This window comes from Acomys russatus, chromosome 9 (assembly GCF_903995435.1).
Source record: "Acomys russatus chromosome 9, mAcoRus1.1, whole genome shotgun sequence".
NCBI lineage: Eukaryota > Metazoa > Chordata > Mammalia > Rodentia > Muridae > Acomys > Acomys russatus.
The window spans coordinates 20,256,567-20,280,478 of NC_067145.1; the positions used below are offsets into that span (position 1 = coordinate 20,256,567).

Here is a 23,912-nt window from a genome sequence, read left to right on the forward strand (position 1 = left end):
AAATCACACACACACACACACACACACACACACACACACACACACACACACACACTTTTTTAAAAGTAAAAGAAGTATAAGGTAGGGAGCAATTGAAGTAGATACCTGACACTAACTTTTAGCCTTTACAGGGACAGACGGAGGGAGGGAGGCTCAGAATTTCACAACTCCACACAGATGTTGAGAATATACATGCATGAATGATGTGATGTATCATTTTTTGAAAATGGTCTCATTGAAGATAGATGCACAGCCTCACACCAGATTAAAGAATTAAATGTGACATGTCCTTAAAGCACTCCCTATGGCTCACAGTCCCAGCTGTGTGTCCATCTAGGCAGCTCTGTTGATAGCATGTGGTTGCTCCTCAGTTGGCATATTTGGCTTTCAAAAGAGTGATGGTATTGACCATTGACCTCTAGATGTGAGTGAGAAAGTATCTCATAGTGAAAAAGGAATGCTTTTTATATTTAACAGAGTTTAAAAAAAAAAAAAAAAACAACAACACTGTAAGGGTGGAAAGAGGCCCGATTGCCGAAATGGAGGTCTAGACCAAACCCTCACAACCTTAAATGTCTCCCCTTTAGAGAGCTAAGAATAAGGAAGGGGCCAGAATGCCTGTGGCTGGAATGTTGCCCTCCACCTTCCCTGAGGGAGGAGTGGCTTGCTTTGGAGTGGAATCGGGGTAGGGCATAAATTTTCCTTACAGAAACATGACAAAGAAGATTTCCAGGTGTTTATATTTCCAAAGACCTGCACAGTTACCTATGAAATAACAATTTGTCAGACCGGGCGTGGTAGCACACACCTTTAATCTCAGCACTCAGGAGGCAGAGGCAGGTGGATCTCTGTGAATTTGAAGCCAGTCTGGTGTACAGTACAGAGCGCGTTCCAGGACTGCCAAGGCTACACAGAGAAACCTTGTCTCGAAAAACAAACAAATCAAACCAAACAAACCACACACAAACAAAACCCAATTTGTCCAATTGAGGTGAACTTTGTTTCACGTAAGTTTATCACATTAAATATACAAACAACGGAGATCTAGTGCATTCATGAAGTTGAACAGCCCACACTCGAGTCTAGTCCCTGAATATCTTATCACCCCAAAAGGATACCTGCTACTGACTGCTGTCCCCCATGGGGAGTTCTGACTCCTCCCGACTTTTCAACCTCTGTTTTCCTGTTTCTATGCATTTGTCTATTCTGGAAGGGTATGGTGTCTCTGACTTGGTATGCTTCCAAACCCTGATGTGATAGCACATGTATAATTACTGTGTTCCTTTTTGTGGCTAAAGACTTCTGTGTTGGATGGCTGCAGCACAGCTTTCTCACGCGTGGTCTGATGATGAGCATTTGGGTTTCACAGCCTGTGGCTGTATACATAATGCTGCTGTCAAGATGGGTGTTCAAGTATTTGAGTGTCTGCGTTCCGTGCTTTTTGGTTATAAAACTAAGAGTGCAATTGCCGTGGTGATGTCATTGATGTTTTCAATCTCCTTTTGGTTTAAATTACTTTCCCAATCTAGACTTTCTTACATTTGAAAAGTTGCACCAAACATGCAGCCCTTTGCCTGGTGTTCTTGGCAGTTACTGTGAATACAGATCCCTACAAATTGTTGTAATGAGGTGCAGGTTTGGCCTTTCTGTCTACCTTTGCTGTCCCTGCCCTGACTCTAGCTGTTATCAGAAATGTCTCCCCATGCCTCAGTTTCTCTACCTGAAAAAAAAAATAGATGCAGTAGAGCTGCATATTTCATAAGGTCATTGTGAATGCTAAAAGGGTTAGGTCCATGCATGGCCTGTCTGAGCTGCTGTGACAAAGCCCCACCACTTTAGGGTTCCTGAGGCCTGGGATGTGGGAACAAAGTGCTCAGCGGGTTTCTTTCTGTGTAGTTCTGTTGGCCTGCTCCTGAGTGTGCTTCCCTGGGGTCTCTATGTGTGCTCAGCTGCCCTTTTCTTACAAAGACTCTGGGCAGAACTGGATTCAGATACCCCTAAGAGTTTAAATTAATCACTCTTTAAAGGTCTTCAAGTGCAGTGCTATTTTTAGGCATTGTGGGTCAGGGCTTTGACACATGGGAAATGGAGAAAGACTCTCTGGTTGTTGTAAAGCCGGAGCAGGTGTGCTCCCCAGGAGGCAGGTGGGCTCTGCAGGAGGCTGAATCCCTCTCTTGACTTACTGCCTTGGCTGTGTGTGAGACCCCCAGAAAACCGGGGAACCTGGATGCAGAAGTGCCAGTGAGTGGAAGTCCCTGTGGGGGGAACCCCTGGCTTTAAGCTGTGGTAAGTAGCTTGTTCGGAACTGCTGGAAGGTCTGCCTGCTTTCTGCCTGGATATTAGCCCAGAAAGGTGGTACTTCCGGGCACCGATATTCCTGGCAGGTTGTATGACACTTCATGAGGTATTGTAGCATTTCCCAAATGGTCTCGTGATCCTTAAAAGCCTGGGGGTACATAGCTGGGTATGGTGGTGCAAGCCCGGAGGCAGAGAGACAAGTGGATCACTGAGTTCGAGGACAGTGTGGTCTACAGAGCGACTGTCAGGATAGCCAGGACTGCATAGAAGAGACCCTGTCTCAAAAACAACAACAACAACAACAACAAAACAAAAAACTGTGCCTGATAGACCCCAGCATGCGATTTGCCACTGGGATGATTTTTAACTATTTCAGAGACATCCTAAGTGCTGAGAGCCGCACAAGTGGTGCATCCATAGCGGTTGACCTCCACTTCAAAACTGCTCATTCTACAGCGCCCGTACCCTCCCCCAACCCCACCCCCTGCCCTTTTTTCTATTTTCTGCTTTTGTCACCTGCTGTTTCATAACAGCCACGGGGTGGAGGAAGGGAAGCGGAGCAGGCTGGGCTTTGTGCCAGGAAAGGATTGGGATTAAGGAGGTCACCTGGGAACAGGGATTTGGTTTGGGCTCATTGCCATCCTCGTTTGCCGTTAACCTTTCCCTGAAAGCCCGCTCTGAAAACCGGCTCTGTGTGTCTGCGCAGTGACAAGGTTATGTAGCTTAGGGTGTAGAGACTGGGTGGACAGTGGACGCTGAGACCCTGTGATAACGATCGTTTCCCTGGGTCTGTCCGGGTCCCTGTGCAGAATGCGGAGCAAGTGAGGTGAGAGTCCGAGCCTGACCTCACTGCCCCGGTAACTGCCCTGTCCTTTCCATCTGCCTACAGACTTACATCGGCTCCATCATCGCCTCGGTGAACCCCTACCAGCCCATCGCCGGCCTGTACGAGCGTGCCACCATGGAGCAATACAGCAGGTGTCACCTGGGCGAGCTTCCACCACACATCTTCGCCATTGCCAATGAGTGCTATCGCTGCCTGTGGAAGCGCCATGACAATCAGTGCGTCCTCATCAGGTGAGCCAGAGCAGGGAGGTGCAAGGGGTAGGCTGATGGCCCCCAGCCCAGCCCAGCCCACTGGCGGGAGAGAAGCTCTCCACTTGGCTCCTGCACAGGGCGCTCAGAAAACACATGGAGCTCAGCTTGCAAAATGGACTGTGGGTTGGTGTTTTGCCCTTCATAGGCACTCCATTCATTCGTTTGTTCAAACATTTGTTCATTCCCGTTTTCTTTTCTTTTCCTCCCAGTTTTCTTAAATTATTCTTCGGGCTATTTCACAGACGAATTGTGGTCGATCCATCTGTTTGTTTAAAGATCGGTGGCTCATTCATATTTGAAATATTTCACATTTTCTGGAATGCTAGTCACAGTACCTAAATGTTTGGGCAAGACTTCTTTTTTCTCAACTTTGGAGAAAATCTATATAGAAAGCACCCTAGATAACAATGTCCTGATTTTAAGAACTTTTTTTTTTTTTTTTTTTTTTTTTTTAAATCACTGCATGTCCCTAAAGCAGTGATTCTCAGCCCATGAATTGTGACTTCTGGCAGGCGGGCGGGGGTGGGTGGGATGAGGGCGAGGTTGTCAGACCACCCTTTCACACAAGTTGCTGAAGATCATTGAAAAACACAGATATTTACATTATGATTCATAACAGTAGCAAAATTACCATTATTAAGTAACAGTGAAAATAATTTTGTGGTTGCGGTCACCACAACCTGAGGAACTGTATTAAAGTGTCACAGCATTAGGAAGGTTGAGAATTATTTCCCCAAAGTTTACCTATGAATTAGGTGGGGAAAGAGAGCTTGCTATGAATGTGTTAAGAGAATAGCACAAGGACATGTTTATTTATATTAACTTTGTGTTATATATGACATGCCTGTTTGAGCCAAGTCTGACTTGTTCATATAATCTTATGTCTTTGGTTATCTTTGAGACAGGATTTTACTGTGTAGCCCAAACTGGTCTCAAACTCACAGCATTCTATCTGCCTCAGCTTCCCAAGTGCTGGAATTACACATGTGTGAGAGCTCTTACTTATTTGAAAAATAAAGCACTGGGGACCCCCTCCCCACACAAACACCATAAAAACCTTTCCCACCAAGAATAGCATTTTAAAAAGAAGCTGGAATACATTTTTATGTCTTAAACTTTATTATTAATGAATATAAATTGGCCCACTGCATATATCCCAGTGGCATCCTATCAGAACTTATTGTGTGTACTGGAGGCCTGCTCCGGGGCTGAAAGCATGGGCTGGATGATGTCCAACACAGATGTGATCAGTGTGCTGAGTTCTCCGTGCAGTAGCAGAGCACTTCATTCATTTATGCCCCCAGGCATCCATTCACTGGCTGTGACAGTTGCTGAGGAGTGACAGTCCTGCTATGATGAATGATTTTGACAGCTGTTTTACATGGCTTTCTAGCCACAACTTGTGACAAATAATTATATTATTTCAAGAGGGAAGGAAGTGGAAAGGCCAGTTTTATTTGGGGGGGGGGTGCAGTACATAGACACCCCCAGGATTTCCAGTTCTATGAAAGTAAGACGCAGGGGACAGATGGAGAGCCGTATGTCATTTTTGGAACTCAAATCAATCAAGCTTGCCAAAGCTGTAGCCCCATGTTATACAGACAGACAACGTGGTCATGGACACAGCCAGGTAATGGGTGGACCTCATCTATGGGAGGCCAGTTCCCAGATGGTGACTGTTGGATCAGAGAGGCTGAGGGGAGCATGCAGGGCCTTCTCTTTCCTCTCCTCAGATTGAGAAACAATCCCTGGGAGGCAGGGGTACCAGTGGAGGCCCTGCCACAGCCCCCAGGCAAGGGAATGGAGGATGTGCCTGAAAGACGTTGGAGATGTGTTCTTACTGTCAAATATCTTAGGTGTTTTATCGGATTTTGGTGTATTGGGTCCAGGCGTAAAGACATGGGACACTATTGCAGCTTTGGATGTGAGCGCTCTATAATCACCATTGCAGGTGCCACAGGGTTTTCCTACTGCAGAATCTGCCCATTATTCCTGTTGAAAGTGTCCCTGCTTTTTGAGCAACTGAAAGTGACATGTACATGAATGACTGTACTAATTTTTCCTCCCTAAAGCTGAAGGGACGAAGGACTTGATTTTCTTCCTCCTGTTGCACGGTGGCATGTGAGGCTGTCAGAGTAACTTGGATAGAACTGTCAGTGTATTCAGTATGCAAATAGGGATCATGCTAACTCAAAGGTAATGAAAGGAAAGCTACCTACTTTGTACAGAGATTGCTTTAAAGAATAGCATACCAGCCGGGCGTGGTGGCGCACGCCTTTAATCCCAGCACTCGGGAGGCAGAGACAAGCAGATCACTGTGAGTTCGAGGCCAGTCTGGTCTACAAAGCGAGTCCAGGACAGCCAAAGCTAACACAGAGAAACCCTGTCTTGAAAAACCAAATAAATAACTAAAGAAAGAAAGAATAGCATACCTAGCCAGGCATGGTGGCACATACATTTAATCCCAGCACTCAGGGAGGCAGAGGCAGGAGAATCACTGTGAGTTTGAGGCCAGCCTGGTCTACAAAGTGAGTCCAGGACAGTCAAGGCTACATAGAGAAACCCTGTCTTGAAAAGAAAAAAAAAAAAAAAAAAAAAAAAAAGAATAAAGTAACTTGACCTGTGACTCAAACACCATATAAGATTGCTGGTGTGTTTGGCTTTTGTAAGTCAGGGTCTGTGCATGTAGCCCAGGCTGGTCATGATGCACAGAATCTCAGTCTACTGAATTCTGGGATTAGAAACATGCTACCAGCTGAGTGGTGGTGGCATGCACCTTTAATCCCAGCAGTTGGGAGGCAGAGGCAGGGGAATCTCTGAGTTCAAGGCCAGCCTGTCTACAGACAGTTTCAGGACAGTGGGGGCCTACACAGAGAAACCCTGTGTCGACCAACCAGAAAGACAAGAGTAACCATACTTAGCTAAGTGAATCCACAAGAGTCTTTAAGAAGCTTTTTGTGGCCAAGCATGGTGGCTTTTAATCCTAGTCATGTATCACAGAGTTTGAGGGTAGCCTGCTTTACATAGTGAGTTTTAGGGCCATCCACTGCTGTGTAGTGAGACCCTGTTCATAAGCAAAGGAATAGATTTGGCGCGCGCGCGATGTGTGTGTGTGCGTGTGTGTGTGTGTGTGTGTGTGTGTGTGTGTGTGTGTGTGTGTGTATGTAGGAGGGTCTCATTATGTAGCTTGGGCTGGCCTCTGCATCTCCAGTACTAGGGTTAAAGCTAAGCAATGCCACCATGCCGGGCAGTTTGGTTTTAATAGAGCCTGTCAGAAGATTTGTTTGTTTTGTTTCTTCTTCTCCTCCCCGCCCCATCCTGTCCACCGTCCTCTCCCCACTATTCTCTCCCCCATTTTTTTAAAGGGGAGGTATGGGAAATAAGAAACCATGGAATTTGAAAGCTAAGTTGCTAGACACAGGCATCTGTTTGGTTTCCTCAGGCCTGACCTGCCCCCTGGTGGACGCAGTGTGTGTTACTAGTGTCACAGCATTCTCTCACACTCTTGGCGTTAAAATCAGAGAATATTCTATTCCCAGCTCTCCACATTATCAAGTTAAAAACAAGCAAGCAAACAAGCCTGCTTGAGACTAGACAGGGTGTGTGGCTCGTCCTTGGCCGAGATCCTCCCTGAGTATGGTGATGCTAGGCCTGAGGCTTGCAGTCTGTACCTCTTTCTTTGATCTCCATTTCCAGGTTGTTCAACTCTTAAACTCTACTTTTTTTTTAAGTTAGTAATTTTCTTAATGTTTGTGTATGAGTTGCATCTGCATGAGTTAACATGCACCATATGTGTGCAGGTACCGACAGATGCCAGAAGGCATTGGTACCACTGTGTCTGGAGTTACAGGCAGGTGCGAGCTGTCTGAGGTGAGTGTTGGGAACCCAACCAAGGTCCTCTGCAAGAGCAGGAAAGGCTCCTTCCTACCTGCTGAGCTGTCTCTCCAGCCCCTTCCATTCTACTTTTACTTTTTAATGTACATTTGAATGGAAGTTTACGTTATTACAAGCTTTATGTATAAATACATAAACTTACATATAAGTAACTTTAAAGCTCATTTAAAGATTTCCCTATCCCCCCCACCCCCCCACCCCCCAGGTAATTAATAAAGTTAGCACAAAGCCTTTGTTGGCCTTCACCTTAGGGGGTTTCCTCTTTCTCTCTCTCTCTTTCTCTCTCTCTCTCTCTCTCTCTGTGTGCATATGTGTGTATGCATGTGTGTGCATATATGTGTATGTATATGTGCATGTGTGTGCGTGTGCGTGAGAGTAGGGAGAGGTTAACTTATTGCAGTCTTTTTGAGCATGAGTGAACTTTCAAGATGCGGAGTAGTATCAAATGACAAAATCACAACAAATTAACTGTAGATGTAATTGACTCATAGTCATGATTTAGAGGTTGAGGCCACCTTCAAACTATTAGGTAGAGTGCGTGTTCCCCTGGGAAGCAGCAGAACGGAAGAATTCTTGAAAGCAGAGAAAGGCGCATTAGAACCACAAGTGACTGACCAATTCCAGGCTACTCTAGAGAGGGTCGAAGCAGAGGAGCTTCCTTCTTAGAATGACCATGACAGTCTAGAGTTTCCTGTTTTTAGGGGAAAAAAAGTAGTCAGGCTTGGGGTCTATGTGCTCTCTCAGAGCTTCAGTTTTACTGTGCAGCACTTGGCATGAGTGACTCCATTTTGGTTTAATCTTGTCCTTTAGGACTCAATAAAGAACTCAACCCAAAACAGTGCCCTCTCTATAACATTTTTTTGGGGGTTAAAAAGCTGAGGCTAAATTGTTTGTGCAGCTCCTCACCAGGACAATATGTGGTAGGTGCCAAGCCTTTAGGAACTGTCAATCAAAGGGTGAATAATTCACAGTGAATATTGGTTCAGCATCTTTGCATACTTTGTGTTTGGAATTGTCAAAAATGGAGCCATTCCTTAATTGTGTCTTTTATGTCATGGTAACTTGGTACTTGGTCTTTTCTGTTTCTTGAAGTGTGTCTCACAGAGTGCTGAGCCAAATTTGTGTATTGGGTTAGAAAGAGGCCATGTGGCTCACATAAAAAGATGAGGAGAACATTGGGTGAGGATGGTCAGGATGGGCCTGAAATCTGTGGGGAAAGCTCCTCTCTATAAATCCCAGAGAAGCCCGCAGATGACTTCTCTATAGAGAAAGAATGGCTCAGTTCGGACCTGGTGAGTGACTGATTATAGAGATTTGAACTTTAGCCTCTGATCCAACAGAGTGCTGCTGCCTGCGCCAGACATGGTGCAAGGACTTTGTTTAACTTCCTAAGACCTTTGGGCTCAATCCTTTAGGTACTACAGACACCTCTTTAGTTGGCTACCAACTAAGAAATGATAGAAATTAGATTTCTATCTATGAGTTTGATGGGTAGTTTGAGAAAACAGTGTAGTTTTGGAACTTGGCATCACAGGAAGGGCATGCTTGATCAAGAGACACAAACAAAAGGGTTAAAGTGCCCAGTCCTGTGCTTGCAGTGAAAGCAAACTCAAATTGCAAACAGGATGAAGGGCTCTGTTCGAGTAAGAAGTGCATTACAAGCAGGAAGATCGACTTTAAGGTCTGGAGATTGTCACACACACATGGATACAGCGCACTGCTTGCCCCAATGTGTCCTGCTACCAGCCCGGCCATCCCGTGCATGGAGAGTCAGCGTGCTAGAGCCCTCTCCTGCAGGCTTCCTCTTCCTCCTCGATTCCCGGAGCGCATTGCTTCCAGCATTTCTGGGTCTCACTGCCTGTGGTACTTGGACTTCTTGTTATAATAATTAGGCATGATTACTCAAAAATCTCTAGTGTGTTACGTGTTGGGGTAGGGGTGCACATTTGGTTCTATGGCTTAATTAAGCCACCCCGATTTCACCTCGAGCCACCTTACTCTCTTCCTTGAAGCCTGATCTGTGTGGTGTTTCTCCTTCTCTGACCCTACTGTTTCTTCTGGCTTCCTTTTTTCACCTATTTTCCCCCCTCAGAGTTTTCATGGTTCCCTATGTCTCCCAGTCCCACCCCGGCAGCTTCTCTGGGTCCAGAGCTATCATACCCCGATATCTCATGGAAACCTCCAAGGCTGGGTTCTAAACTCTCATCATTTTCTTACCAAAATATGTTCCACCTCCCACCTCTCCCAGCCATAGTTCTCCAGCTGCCCTGTCCCAAGGCTGAGGTCTGGAAACCACTCTTTGTTCCGGAAGTTTGTATGTTTCTTTCTTTCTAACTTAAAGTAAAATTATCGAGCCAAGGGTGCTATTCTTCAGAATACAGTGTAGTGAGTTTTGACAGATGTGGAAACTGTGCTGGCAGCATCCAGGTCATCATGCTGGTAAGCTCGCTGGTACCCAGATTGCTCCTGGGTTTGTGTCACTTACTGATCCCCGGCTAACTGAGCTTTGTTCTACCTCTGCGTGCCAGAGGATGAGAACTTGGGGTTAAGACACCTATTTCAATCAGGCAGTTCTCCTAATTTCTCTTTACTTTGGTTTACTTGTTTTGTTTCTAGTCAGGGTCTCATGGAGCCATCAACCTTTTTAGGTAGGTGAGAGTGACTTTAAACTTCTGATCCTCCTGCCTCCACCTCCTGAGTGCTAAGATTGCAGGCATGCACAACCATACATGGGTTATTCGGTGCTGGGAATCAAATCCAGGTTTTTTTGGTTTGTTTTTTTTGTTTGTTTGTTTGTTTTGTCTTTTTGCATGCTAAACACTCTACCTACGAAGCTATACCTCTGGTCCCACTTTTTTCCTTTTAAAAATTCAATCAGCGGTACCTGCCAGCCCGCTATGTACCTACTAAGTAAGACTTGAGGAGTTATTCAGCTGTTTCTTTGAACCATCCTCTCCTAATTGTGCTCTACTCAGTCTTGTGTGGCTTCAGCTCCAGCCATACACTATGCTATGGGCTATGCCCAGGCCAGGTATGTGAAGAGGACTGTTAAGTCCTGAGCCAGGATGATATCCCACTGTGCATAAAAGATAACTCAGCCTACAGTGGCTTGACGCCCACACCAAGCATTAAGCAGGACAGTTTCTATATTGTTAGATTCTGCTACCCAACCTAGGCTGTGTCTGGTTTTCTTGAGTTTTGCTTTTTGATCTCACTGTGGGTTTGGATTTTTGAGTATTTGTTCTCTTCTCGGAGACTACATCTCTCCCTGTCTCGTTGCCAGGAACCCGTAGGACCTTTACTATGATGATTTTTTTTTTTTTTTTAAGACTTATTTATTATGTATACAGTGTTCTGCCTGCAGGCCAGAAGAGAGTACCAGATCTCATTATAGATGGTTGTGAGCCACCATGTGGTTGCTGGGAGCTGAACTCAGGACCTTTGGAAGAGCAGACAGTGCTCTTAACCTCTGAGCCATCTCTCCAGCACATACCATGATGCTTTTTTGTCTGGAATCATGACATCTCCTATGCTCAAGCCTAATGCTTACAAAGGGGACGAGGTGTCTGTGGTGGGCTTGGACCAACAGATATTCCCCAAATGCCCAAGGCTCCCAGCATGGCTTCAGAGGTGCACTGAATGATTTCCTCTTTTTACTAAACGTAATTAAATATTTAACCATGCTTATAGTGTCTCATACCTCAGCACTGAACAGGACTGTGAGGTCTCGGGGACTCCTGTCAGTCTTGCACCAAGTACCTGCTAGCCTGCTGCCTCCAATGGCTTCCGTCTGTCCGTGATCGTGCTTGCCCTTAGGCTTCGCTTTCCTTGCAAGTTCGCTTCTTGCTTCCTGCATCCTGCCCACAGTCCTGGCTGACTTGGAATGTTACACAAAGCAGGCTTGGCTCTCACCTCCTTTCCATCTCTAGTTGCGTTACATGTGCACAGGATCTGAGCAACCATGAGCTGGCCTTCCTGCAGGAGCCCTGCAGTCCTTCTGGAGCATCCTCTCAAGGTCTTTGCTCTTTAGTGGTCCTTAGTGGACCCAGCACACTCCCCAGCCATGGGCTGCACCTTCCAGGACCACCTTCCCTGCCTTCTGCGCCTTTGCTCCATTACGTCTCACCCAGGAAGCCGCCTGATTTTCTGTCGTCCTCACATTTGTTTGCCAGACACCATAGCTGAGATGTCCTTTGTGTCTCCCATCGATCCGCTCCCCACCCCTCATCTGAAACGCTTCTTTCACTTCCCCTTAGCTGTCACTAAACGCACAGCATCCTCCGGACTTTGAAGTCAGACCCTCCTGGTTAGCTCTGAGCCAGGTACTCAGCCCTCCTTTCTCTTGAGGAGTCACTGGGGCGGGGCTAGCCATGAGGTGCAGGTTTCATCCCTCCCTTCGAGACACTGCTGGTTTCATTCTTGTGCCCATTTACTTACACTGTTTTCCCCAAAAGGTTCATTTTACCCACACCCAGCAGGTGCCCGCCTGAGCAGGTGCTGTTTGGGCACTGGGGGATGGGCTTGGGGACAAGACAAAATAAAGATTCTTGCACATGTGGCACCTCCCTTATTTGCAAGGCTCTATCTGCCTCCTGAGTCTAGCCTAAGAGTCAGCATCTGGGAGGCACAAAGTGGACCGGCTTGCAGAAGAAAAACCACTGCTTCCCCTCAGCTCAAGTTCTTCAGCACCAGACAGCTTTAAAATCGCATTTATTATTTCCACACCAGAGGAGGGCATGTATGTGCTGTAGCCGGTGTGTGGAGGCCGGAGGACAACCTGTGGGGGTCTGTTTTTACTTTGTGCCGTCTGTGTTTAAGAGTGAAGTCAGACTAGCCCAAGGGGCATGTCCCATGAATATCTTCACTTATCAGGAACGTGGGTCAGAGGGGAGGATGTCCTATTGGGACTCTAGGTGAGAGAAGTATGGGAGAATGGGGAAATAGAAGGATCCAGAGGGTCTTAGAAATGTACAAGAAGAACATTATGATGAGCAGATCTGGGCCCAGGGGTCCTGCTCAAACTATGGCACCAGCCAAGGACAATACATGCAGTAAACTTCGAACTCCTACCCAGATCTACCCAATGGACAGGACATTCTTCACAGTTGAGTGGAGAGTGGGGTCTGACTTTCACACGAACTATGGTGCCCCATATTTGACCACGTCCCCTGGATGGTGAGGGCTAGTGGCACTCAGAGGAAGGATAGCAGGCTACCAAGAAGAGACCTGATACCCTATGAGCACATACAGGGGGAGGAAGTCCTCCTCAGTCACAGTCATAGAGGAGAGGAGTAAGGGGAAAATGGGAGGGAGGGAGGAACGGGAGGATACAAGGGATGGGATAACAATTGAGATGTAATATGAAGAAATTAATAAAATATACTAAAAAAAAAAAAAAGAGTAAAGTCAGGCCATCAGGCTTGGGTGGTGAGCATGCTTAGCCCTGGAGCCTTCCTTCTGGGCCAGCAGCAGGGATTTTGATGTCCTCCTCCCAGTTGTCAATGGTGAGTTAAGGAGTGTGGTGCCTTTCACGAAGTCAGTCGGTTGAAGCCGCCAACACTTGCATGCTTTGTCTTTCAGTGGTGAAAGTGGCGCCGGGAAAACTGAAAGCACCAAGCTGATCCTCAAGTTCCTGTCTGTCATCAGCCAGCATTCTTTGGACTTGTGCTTGCAGGAGAAGACGTCGTGTGTCGAGCAAGCCATCCTCCAAAGCAGGTATCACACCAGTGTTCTGCCTCCCAAGTATAGGCTTTACTTTCCTTCTAGAACAAAAGAGCTAAAGTCAGTCAGTCTGTATCTCTTTCGGCTCACCTATTACCATTCCTCAAGAGATATTAGCTGCACACCTTTCATCCCAGCACTGGGGAGGCAGAGGCAGGTGTGTCTCTATGAATCCAAGGCCTGCCGGGCTTCCATAGAGAGTTCCATGCTAGCCAGGGTGGCATAGGAGTCTTTGCCATGACTCCAACCACCTCCCCACCCTGCCAACACCTCCCCAAAAAGAAACGGTTTTAACATGTGCCCAGCACTTTTCTGGAACCTTCAGCACCACCCACTTTGGCAGAGCAGTTCCTGGTCCGCCCTTCCTTCCTTCCTTCCTTCCTTCCTTCCTTCCTTCCTTCCTTCCTTCCCTCCCTCCCTCCCTGCTGGGCCATTCTGGATTCTGAGAAGCAGAGTGACTGCAGCTTCTGATGGTGACACCCTCGGACACACACTAACCCGCTTGCCTTGGACAGTGGACTGAGCATTTAGACCGAGGAAGGAGCTTTCAGTGGGAGCAGAGGGCATTTCCCACAGCCTCACAGGAGACGGATCAGCAGCACGCAGCCCTGACCTTGGAACCATGACAGAGGGCTGTGTGGCTTGGTGTCATCTACAGATTCCCTGGGTATCTGACTTGTGCCTTGTAAGGTTATAGAACCAGTAGAGACATTACGGACACTGGATGCTTAGAGCTGTCGCCAGGTCAACAAACTACAGCTCCAACAATTTCCTGCAGCTTTTGTTTTTTAGTTGGGCATGCAGCTCAGTGGTAGAATGCTTGCTTAGAATTTTCAGGGTCTAGTGTAGCACACACATGCTTAGATGCACATGCTTAAATGCACATGCACAAATGCACACGCACATGGACACACTCTCTTAAAATTGTAGTTAAGTATATATGCCTTTAATTTATTTTTATTTTTTCTTTATTTTTTTGTTTTTTGAAACAGGGTTCCTCGGTGTAGCCTTGGCTGTCCTGGAACTCCCTTTGTAGACCAGGCTGGCTTCGAACTCATACCTGCCTCTGCCTCCTGAGTGCTGGGCTTATAGGCGTGCCCCACCACCATATATGCCTTTAAATTTAACCATGTTTGCAGTGCAGCTCAGTAGCAATAATCATCACCATCCATTTTCAAACTTCTTCATCCGCCTCCTGCCCTCTGTGTAAATACTTTTCTTGGGACCCTGCCATGCTCACTTGTGTTGTCTCTGGCAGCTTTAAAATGACAGTGGCAGTGGTTTCATCAGGGACCATGTGCTCTGCAAAGCCAAAACACGATCTGCTCTTTTACAGCCCCGGCTGTTACACACTTGGTCTAGCCCGACTCCATTTTACAGATGGAGCTGATCCAGAGATGGTAAATATATTACTCCAAGCTGTGCCACCATCGAGTGAAGTATGCATGACTGGGGGCTTTTCAGCTCCTAGACGTGGCTTCTTCTGTGCAACCCCCTGGGTTGGGTGTCAACCAAGTACATTTGTACAGAGCTGAGCCATGTGGTCCCCTTAGCTGTGCAGCATCCTAACTATTTTCTTTCCTCTCATTCAAGGGGATATTCAGGAAGCACCCATTTAAGCAAGTGTTTAGAAAAGCCTGCTCTTCTTTAAATAAACAGAGTCAGGCTGGGCCCTGCAGGCACGGGTTCTCACATTTGTGTGTTTTAGCGTTTGTCCTGGCTAATGCTCCGCTGTCCACACTCTGTTCACAGCCCCATCATGGAAGCGTTCGGCAACGCGAAGACCGTGTACAATAACAACTCCAGTCGCTTTGGGAAGTTTGTTCAACTGAACATCTGTCAGAAGGGAAATATTCAGGGCGGAAGAATTGTAGACTGTATCCTGTTCCATTTCACAGGAATCTTTGCATTTGGCTCTGTCAGTGAGAACTCTGCCCAAAAGAACGGGAGATGATTGTGACTCTAGTTCAAGCTTATGTTTGCTTTAGTATTATTGCATTTGGTCTATTAATTATTTTATGAGATAAATGACCGTTATTCATTTGGAAATACCACGTATTATGCCTATATTCCAGATTCATCATTTCTTAGTCTGTTTTCTGTTGCTGTTATGGAATTGTCTGACTGGGTACTTGATAGAGAAAAGCGCTGTTTCTGTTTCTTGGCTTGCTTAGCTGACAGTTGGGGGGGGGGGGTGAAAATCCAAGCTCAGTCATTTATTCAGACTGTGGTACAAGCCTCCTAGCTCCATTGTAGCATGGTGGATGGTGTCACTGAGAACATGTCACATGTCAGGAAGTAAGGAGAGAACCTGCTGGAGGCTGGACTCCATTCTTGACTGTCTGTTCTCAAGAAATTGACATGCCTATGAGATCAGCATTAACATAACTGTAATAACCTTGACCTAGGCACCGCCTGTTGGGCCCCACCTTGTATAACGGGTCTATCGTTCTCATACCATAGACCAAGGACTCTGCACATGGCCCTTTGGGGCTACATTCAAGCCCTGTCCACCCTGGCACACTCAGCCGAGCACTAGCTGTTTGCTTGAAGCCAGACCCATCGCTTGGCACCTACTTGGGCACCACGGCATGGGAACCGGGTTTAGATGACATGGGCTTTGCTTTGTTTGATGTTTTTTGTTTTGTTTTGTTTTGTTTTGACATCAGTAGCAGCAATGGCGGCAGGTCAGGGAGCCATAACTCAAAGTCCAGACTAGTCTTCCTGCCGTGTCTGTTTTCTTCCTTGACTTGCTATTACTTCTCACATGAAGATTTATTAGAAAAAGTAAGTAACCATGATTCGATTCACAGTTTAGAGACTGTTTTGTATTAAGTGGTGGGAACTTTTTTTTTTTTTTTACACAAAATTAATTTGTTTTCTCCCCACAGAACCGAGTAGTAAGGCAAAATCCTGGGGAGAGGAATTATCACATATTCTATGCACTGCTGGCAGGGCTGGAGCAGGAAGAGAGAGGTGAGTGATGCTTGGCGGCATAGGCAGATGATGTGACCTCTTTTCCATTTAAAACACCCTAGGAGTGATAGGCTGCCTCTTGAATGCTCTTGACTTCCACCAATTGCAGTGAAATGTGTGTTGTGAAAGGACCAAAGATGCTGAGGTCATCTGAGGATCAAACCAGCACAGAGAGAAAATTACAGAAGAGAAACCTCTAACTATCTGCTTGTAATCTTAGTATATTCTTAATTTCAGAGTGTGTGTGTGTGTGTGTGCATATGTATTTGCGCTTGTGTATGTATATGCATGTATGCATGTATATCTGTGGTTTTTCTTACGTATGTCTGTATGTGTCTGTGCGTGTGTGTGTGTGTGTGTGTGTGTGTGTGTGTGTGTGTGTGTAAGCTAGTAATTTTGCTTGTTTGTACAGAGGGGCCAGGAGTTGATATCAGGTGTACCGCGGTTGCGCTCTGCCTTACCTTTTGAGACAGGACCACTCACTAAACATGGAACTTGCTGTTGTGTCTGTGTTGGTTGGCCAGCGAGCCCTGGCATTACAAGCTCACCACCCCATATGGCTCTTTCTGTGTGTCTGGGGACTGAACTCAGGCTGCTTGACTGAGCCATCTCCCCAGCCTGTGGTTGTACTTTTAAAACACACTTAAGCAAAACTAATTTCTTAAAGTTCATTTTTGTTTTCTTTTTTTGTCCTACTCAGAGTAAATCTAGAGCTTAGTCTCTTAAGCAAGTTGTTTCCCACTTAATCATCTCTAACCCTAAATGGCTCTAAAAAGGAAACGATAAAGCAAGACCTTCATTAATTTGCTTTTTCTGATCCTATTTAATTTAATGAAGTTGTTTTTATTTTCCCTGGTTTGCTAAGAGGTAGCTTTACCAGCATCTTAGTGTGTGATCATTTAGGGTATAGAATTATGTGTGTACTTTAGTTTTTAAAACCAGAATACAGTCTCCAGGCTTCTCAAGTGCGCAGTTATGTGTGTAAATTGCAGTGCTGTCTTCTGCATATCAGTCACGACAGCTGAGTACTGATGTTATATCTTTCTTTGTCTTTCTGTAGAAGAATTTTATTTATCTTTGCCAGAAAACTATCATTACTTGAATCAGTCTGGATGCACAGAGGACAAGACAATCAGTGACCAGGAATCCTTCAGACAAGTTATTGTAAGTTAATTTTTAAAAAATCTTCTCCTTATAAAAATATGGATTGCATTTTTGCTTTCATTAAAAAAAAGGCTTTCTTTGTAATGAAAATAGAAGTGATTATAGCTGGAACATGTGTGAAACTAGTTTTCTTTTTCCCCTTTGAGTCACAGTGCAGTTTGCTTTCCAGTCTGGGAGGGGATCCCAGGTGTTCCTTGGAAGTGGTGAGTAACGGTCAGTCAGGACAGATGTGTGGTTCACTTGAACAGCATGGTCAGAGTCTGTGCCCTCCACTCCTAAAAACAAAATGCCCCAAACCTGGCCTTTGCACCCCAACAATGGCTCTCCAGGTCTGAGTTTACAGGTAGGGCTTCTTTGGAAAATTAGGTTTAACAGCCATGGGACAAGGTAGCCATAAAGTTGTCATGTATGTTTTGCCGCCTCTTCATTGGAACTAGTTCTTCTTCCGTGGACACTGCTGACCTCGGCTCTTGCTCCTGGTAGCAACAGTCACTAGCATGTCTCGGTTTCCACAAAGGCTCTGGACAGTGTTGCTGCACTGACTAACCCTGGTCACCACACACTGTTAACAGCCCATCTGACTTCATGTGGCTGGCAGTCATGTTGTGGTGGGCTCAGTGTCTTTGCCAGAATCCTCAGCTTTGGGATGCAGTGTGACTAGTGTTGACTCATCCTTAATTATAGTCATGTATGAATATAGCTGGCACAAGTACACACATTCCTGTGTACTCACTACACATAGGTTCATATTTAACTTTCAGCAGAAGGAAAAAAAAATGTTTTTAAATGTACTCAACTATCCAGGCCCTTTTTTCTTGTCATTCTCTAAATAATACAGTGTAACAGTTATGCATATATCCTGTATTGGGCACTTCTAGTCATCTGGCCATTCCCCCGTGTACACCAAGGGATGTCTGCAGTTGCTCTCCTGAACTTTACATGGACTCAGCTCTGTTCTTAGTGATCCTGTCAGGTCATTAGAATGGTGTCTTCTGGAAGGCTGCAGAGCTGGCGAACAGCTTACCTGCACATTACAGAGATGGTAAGCAAGGATGCACATCCCAGACTGAGCTACGAGCCAGGCCCTTCCTGCTTTCAAGGCACTCTAGCCCTGTCTTTGTAAGTCCTTCAAAGGTCAGAAACTCTCTGATCTTTCAATGTGTGGTGCCTTCAACAATAGGATCTTAGCATCCAGTGCTGTGTGTGTAACCAAGAGCAACGGTGTGTCCTATGTAGTTCAGGGAACCTATAATCTCTCTCTACCCATCAGGTGGAGCACGAAGACAAATGCCATGTGACTTCAAAATGTCCATTAATCACACACACATTCTTCTCATCCCATGTGTATAATCTGGATAGAAGTTGAAAATGGAATTCAAGCTGGGCATGGTAGCTCATGCCTGCAATCTCAGAACTTGGGGGGCTGAGGCAGGAGGATTGCCATGAGTTTCAGGTTAGCCTATATACAGAATTAGAACATGTCTCAAAAGACAAAAAGAGATAAAGTTTTTGTTTTTTTTTTAAATGGCCTGGAGAGACGGCTCAGTATTTAAGAGCACCGGCTGCTCTTCCAGAGTATCTGAGTTCAATCCCCAGCAACCACATGTGGCAGCTCACAACAGTCCGTACCAGTTCCAGGGGATCTGCCATCCTCACACAGACATATAGGCAGGCAAAACACCAATGCACATAAAATAAAAATAAATTAAAAAGGGGTAAAAAAAAGCCAGGCATTTTTCCTTTCATTCCAGCACTTGGGAGGCAGAGACCAGTGGATCTCTGTGAGTTCAACGCCAGCCTGGTCCACAAAACAAGTCTAGAACAGCCAGGGCTCTTGTCTCGAAAGCAGAGAGCAGAGACAGAATGAAATTAAAAGCAGATGAGGCAGTAGCCTTTGCTTTTGTTGTACAGTGTGGTTGGCCTGTCTTTCTGTTTCATTTCCATCTCTGAGTCTCTGATACTCACTATTCTATCTATCCGTTATCAGGATCAAACCTGGGGCTGCACACATGCAAGGCTGGTGCTTTGCCTCTGAGCTACACCCACTGAAGACATCACTCTTGTGTATATATGGGGCAGGTGGGGATGTGGAGTGCAGAGATTTCTCTAGGAAAGTTAAGTTGGGTTTTGTGAAGAATCTGTTAAAGTACTGCCAATCTCTATATCTGACTTCTGCATCTCCAAACATAACCAAATTCATATAGAAAATACTTTTAAAAAGGAAAAAAAGTTTCATCTACGGAAACAATATAAGAACATAAGAATTGCTGCTTACATAGCACATGGCTTGCGTTTGGTGTCATAGGTAATATAGAGGTGTTTTAGGTCTACAGGGCGGCCAGGTGCTACGACAGGTGCCTGTCTCTCAGCACTGGGGAGGCTGAAGCATCAGCACATTTGAGGCCAGCCTGACCTGCTTAGTGAGTTCAAGGCCAGCCTAGGATACATAACAAAACGTTGCCTATAAATAAAATACATGGGATGACTGTATGGGTCCTATGCAAATGCTGCACCATTTTAAATACAGAACTAGATTATGCTTTGTGGATTTTTACGTACTGGGGCTCCTGGCACTAGTGTCTCACAGGTACTGAGAGACACCTGTGCTTTAAGTTGTCTTTCTTCGTTCTGTTGTGGTCTCACACCTTTCCCACTCCACAGCCTGCTTCCCTCACACTTTATTTCTTACCGTCTTGCTGCTGGCCCCACTGCCAGGAGCTGTGGCCACCAGGAGGATCTTGGGTGCTGTCCCCTTTCTCCCTCTAGGGGCATCATGTCCTTATACAAGAAGGTGCTTTTCTTTTGGCTTCAAGTCAGTTTAGGGAGCTTGGTCTTTCTTAATCCCAGTATTTAAGGCTTATTGAAATAGCAACTGTTAGCATTTGAAATTTAATCTTAGGACAAAAATAAGATATCATATTAAAAGTCAGAGAATATTACATATAAAATTGACATAACGTTCCTAACTAATGTATTCTAGGCACACATTCTTTTATTGATATCCATATAGATCTGTAAATATTAGATTTACAACTACTTGTTAGTATTGTCCTATCGTAAGTAGTAATGAAAAATTGGCTGATCTTTACTAAGATCATAAGTGTAACATTTTGCTATTATTTAACCATTTAATTTTATTCTAGAAGTTCTAAACAAGGCTTTAAAAAATGTGCAACTTTAATGGAGAAGGAGGGAAAATATTCCTTTATTGAAAAAGCAAGGTTTTTTTTCCTCCCAAATTTATGGAAATTAAGAATTGGTATTTAACATAATGTACTATACACATAGCTGAGACTCCTTATAGCAAGTGAAACATGTGGTCAAACACTGAAGACTTCTTTCTTACATAAGAAACAAAGAGAGGGCTGGAGAGATGGCTCAGAGGTTAAGAGCACGGGCTGCTCTTCCAGAGGTCCTGAGTTCAATTCCCAGCAACCACATGGTGCCTCACAACTATCTGTAATGAGATCTAATGCCCTCTTCTGTTGAGCAGGTATACATGTAGGCAGAATACTATATACGTAATAAATAAAGCTTTTTTGAAAAAAAGAAACAAGCAGAGTGGAAGGCAGCAATATTTGTTTTATATATATATGCATATATATATATGTATATATATATCCCTTTATTAAAAAATGAATTACATATTATGTATTTATAGAAATTATAAGGGGAGAAATATACTAAAACAAAAATGTTTCAGAGGTGTTCTTTTACATAGCCCAATTCTGTGATTTGATTTGATTTGATTTTGTTTTGTGTCATTCTCTGACTGTTATATTTTTCATAATGGACATGTTATCTTTTTAATGATTATGTGATTATTATTTGAGAGGATACCTGCTTTTCCATGGACCACAGGCAATAAATGTATGGTCGATGTCATAGCCAGTTTTAATATAGCCTTAGAAATTGCACCATAAATTTTTCGGCGGAGATGAAAAGCTATTTCAAGTCAGAAATAGCAGCTAATTTGTTTTACTGCCTCCATCTGGCCTACCAAAATGGAGGTTGACAAAATGTGTGTGAAGCGGCAAGAGACTTCGATGCATAATGGTCCGTTAGTTCTCTTACTTCACAAATACTCAGTATTTACAGTATCCTTGGCTGTAGATGACTGTTAAGATTTCTGGCCTTCAGAGGCCTTACTGCATGTACACAGGGTTTTTGAGTGGTGTGTGGCCGTGTGTGTGTGTGTGTGTGTGTGTGTGTGTGTGTGTGTGTGTGTGTGTAAATTCATTCTGCATGCACCATTGTATTACTTTCAAACAGTTGGGGGGGGGGGTTGGTTTTCTTACTTGAGTCTGGTAAAATTTGGGAGTTGTTGACCCAGAGCACAGATAAAGGGTGAGACTGTTGCTAATCTGCTACAGTCTTTGCCCAGCATGCACAGAGCCCCAGGTTCAGTCCCAGCACCCACAGCATAAGAAACAAGTGCCTAAATTTCCATGAGGATGTTGAGGCAGGAGGATTAGAAGCTCAGGGCCTTTTGCAAAGTCAACCTGGGCTACATGCAACTCTGACCTCGAACAACAACAACAAAACAGGGAGTAGGAGAGACTCCAGGGCGACAATGGGTTTATTCTAGAAAGGCACTGCAGAGGGCTCTGTGAACTCTGTGAACTCTGTGTTGAAAGATGCCAAAGCAAAGGGAAGATTTCAAAATGAGGAGGATTACAGAGGTGTTTTTGAGATACTGATGCCTGTGCAGCTCTCCATAGCAAGTCTATCAGAGGCAGTGACTGGGTGATAGGCAGAGAGCCGTGTAGTGCTTCCTGTGAGGATGCTGGTGCTGGCCAGAGCTTCAGGGAGAATTCACCCTGTGAAGCCTGTGTGCAGGAGAGTCCTTCTTTCATGACTTTTTTTTTTTTTTTAAACTTTATTTAGCCAGACAGAGCTTGCCACAAATAACTCCATTTTGATTCCCAAAGCCTCCAATCAACAAAAGCTAGTGCCATGCACGAAATAGTTTCATACAACATATGTAAATCATAATGTGGCTGGTGCTGGGGAGATGGCTCAGCAGTTAAGAGCACAGGCTGTTCTTCCAAAAGACCCAGATTCAAATCCCAGCACCCAGATGGTAGTTCACAACTGTCTGTAACTCCAGTTCCAGCGGATCTGACACCCTTACACAGACATGTACATGGAGGCATAACACCAGTTACATAAAATAAAATACTAAGAAATTAAAAATCATAATGAGGCATTATATAATGCAACACTGCCAAAGTACTTATTTTTCATCTGTTAAGCTCCCAACAGCCTCCTTTTCCACCCTTTCCAGCATGCCATGCTTCAGGGGTCAGCCAAGTCCCCATGCTTTCTGAGAGCATCATTTATCTCTAGTTCCTAGTGTGACACACTTGTGTCAATAGTGTGACAATATACGGCTACAGATTTTAGCACCACCATATGTATCACACCTACACCACATTCACAGGTATCTACTCTATTTTAAAAAATCTCTTAAATCTGAACCCATTTTATTTTTTTTTTTAAGATTTATTTATTTTATGTATGTGAGTGCTCTATTTGGATGTACACCTGCATGTCAGAAGAGGGCATCAGATCACATTATAGATGGTTGTGAGCCACCATGTGGGTGCTGGGAATTGAACTCAGGACCTCTGGAAGAGCAGCCAGTGCTCCTAACCGCTGAGCCATCTCTCCAGCCCCTGAACCCATTTTATAACTAGGTTGGTGTTTAGCAATTTCAAGGCATACTGAGAATTTCCTAGGACTTTTATTTCGGTCTTGAACCATATCACCGAGATAATAATTATAATAGCCTTAAAGTTAGCCACTCTTGCTAGAGGAAGTGGGAGGCTGCTTAGTAAACAGTTTTTTAAAAGACATCAAGACAGTAAATGGAGCTTCTTGCTAGAAGTTTTAATGCACATGCCCATGCTGAGGGTAATTGCTAAAGCTATTCAATCTCCCTGTGATTAATTCAGTTACCACTATGACCATAGTCTCCAGCAGTAATCATTTAGAATTAGACTTGAAAACAAAGAAATTTATTGGGGCAGTGGTGGGACACACCTTTAATCCTAGCACTCGGGAGGCAGAGGCAGGTAGATCTCTGTGAGTTCTAGGACAGCCAGGACCACAGGGATAAGCTCTGTCTAGAAAAAGGGGAAAAAAGAAGAGTTAAAAATCCATTAATATAGTGAACATATTAACTCTGTCCTATTTCACATTTTCATGTGCAGCCTTTGGATGTATTTAAAGAAGATTGTGTGTGTGTGTGTCTGTGTGTCTGTCTGTGTGTCTGTATCAGTCCTCCTGCCTGTGTGCCTGCACATACGTACACACTTGCATGGAGTACAGCTGCAAGTGTGTCACGGTTCACACGTAGAGCTCAGAGAACATCCTAATGATTCAGCCAGTGACCTTCACTGTGTTTGAGATGGTCTCTTGTTGGCTCACAGTCTCCTGCGGGTTTTTTATACCCTGCCTCCATCACTGCAGCACAGTGGGGCTGCAGATCGCTGTACTGCATCTGCTTTTGGCTTTCCCGTGGTTGGGAGTGTAGGCGTAGTGCTTGCACGGCAGGTACTTTACCTGCTAAGCCATCCCCCCCGGCCTCCAGTAACTTTTTTATGGGCTGTATCCTGATATTTTCTCCCTTGATAGGAACTGCCTGCTACTGTTCACACACAGCTTACTTTAGGTACCATAGAGCCTTGGTGGATGATTCGGTGAGGTGTTCATTTCTGTGGTCACTGTGAAATTGTCTGAGGAGGAAAACCAAGCAA

General features: G+C 44.9%; 1 protein-coding gene across 1 annotated transcript in view; it reads left to right on the plus strand.

Moving 5' to 3' along the window:
- Myo10 (myosin X) overlaps positions 1-23,912 on the plus strand; it is a 204,699-nt gene that overhangs the window by 100,182 nt on the left and 80,605 nt on the right. Inside the window, exons 4-9 of the mRNA XM_051151002.1 lie at positions 3,188-3,375; positions 12,871-13,005; positions 14,764-14,888; positions 15,785-15,798; positions 15,903-15,987; positions 17,048-17,151. Coding sequence (XP_051006959.1) covers positions 3,188-3,375; positions 12,871-13,005; positions 14,764-14,888; positions 15,785-15,798; positions 15,903-15,987; positions 17,048-17,151 — 651 coding nt within the window. The remainder of the gene's footprint in view (positions 1-3,187; positions 3,376-12,870; positions 13,006-14,763; positions 14,889-15,784; positions 15,799-15,902; positions 15,988-17,047; positions 17,152-23,912) is intronic.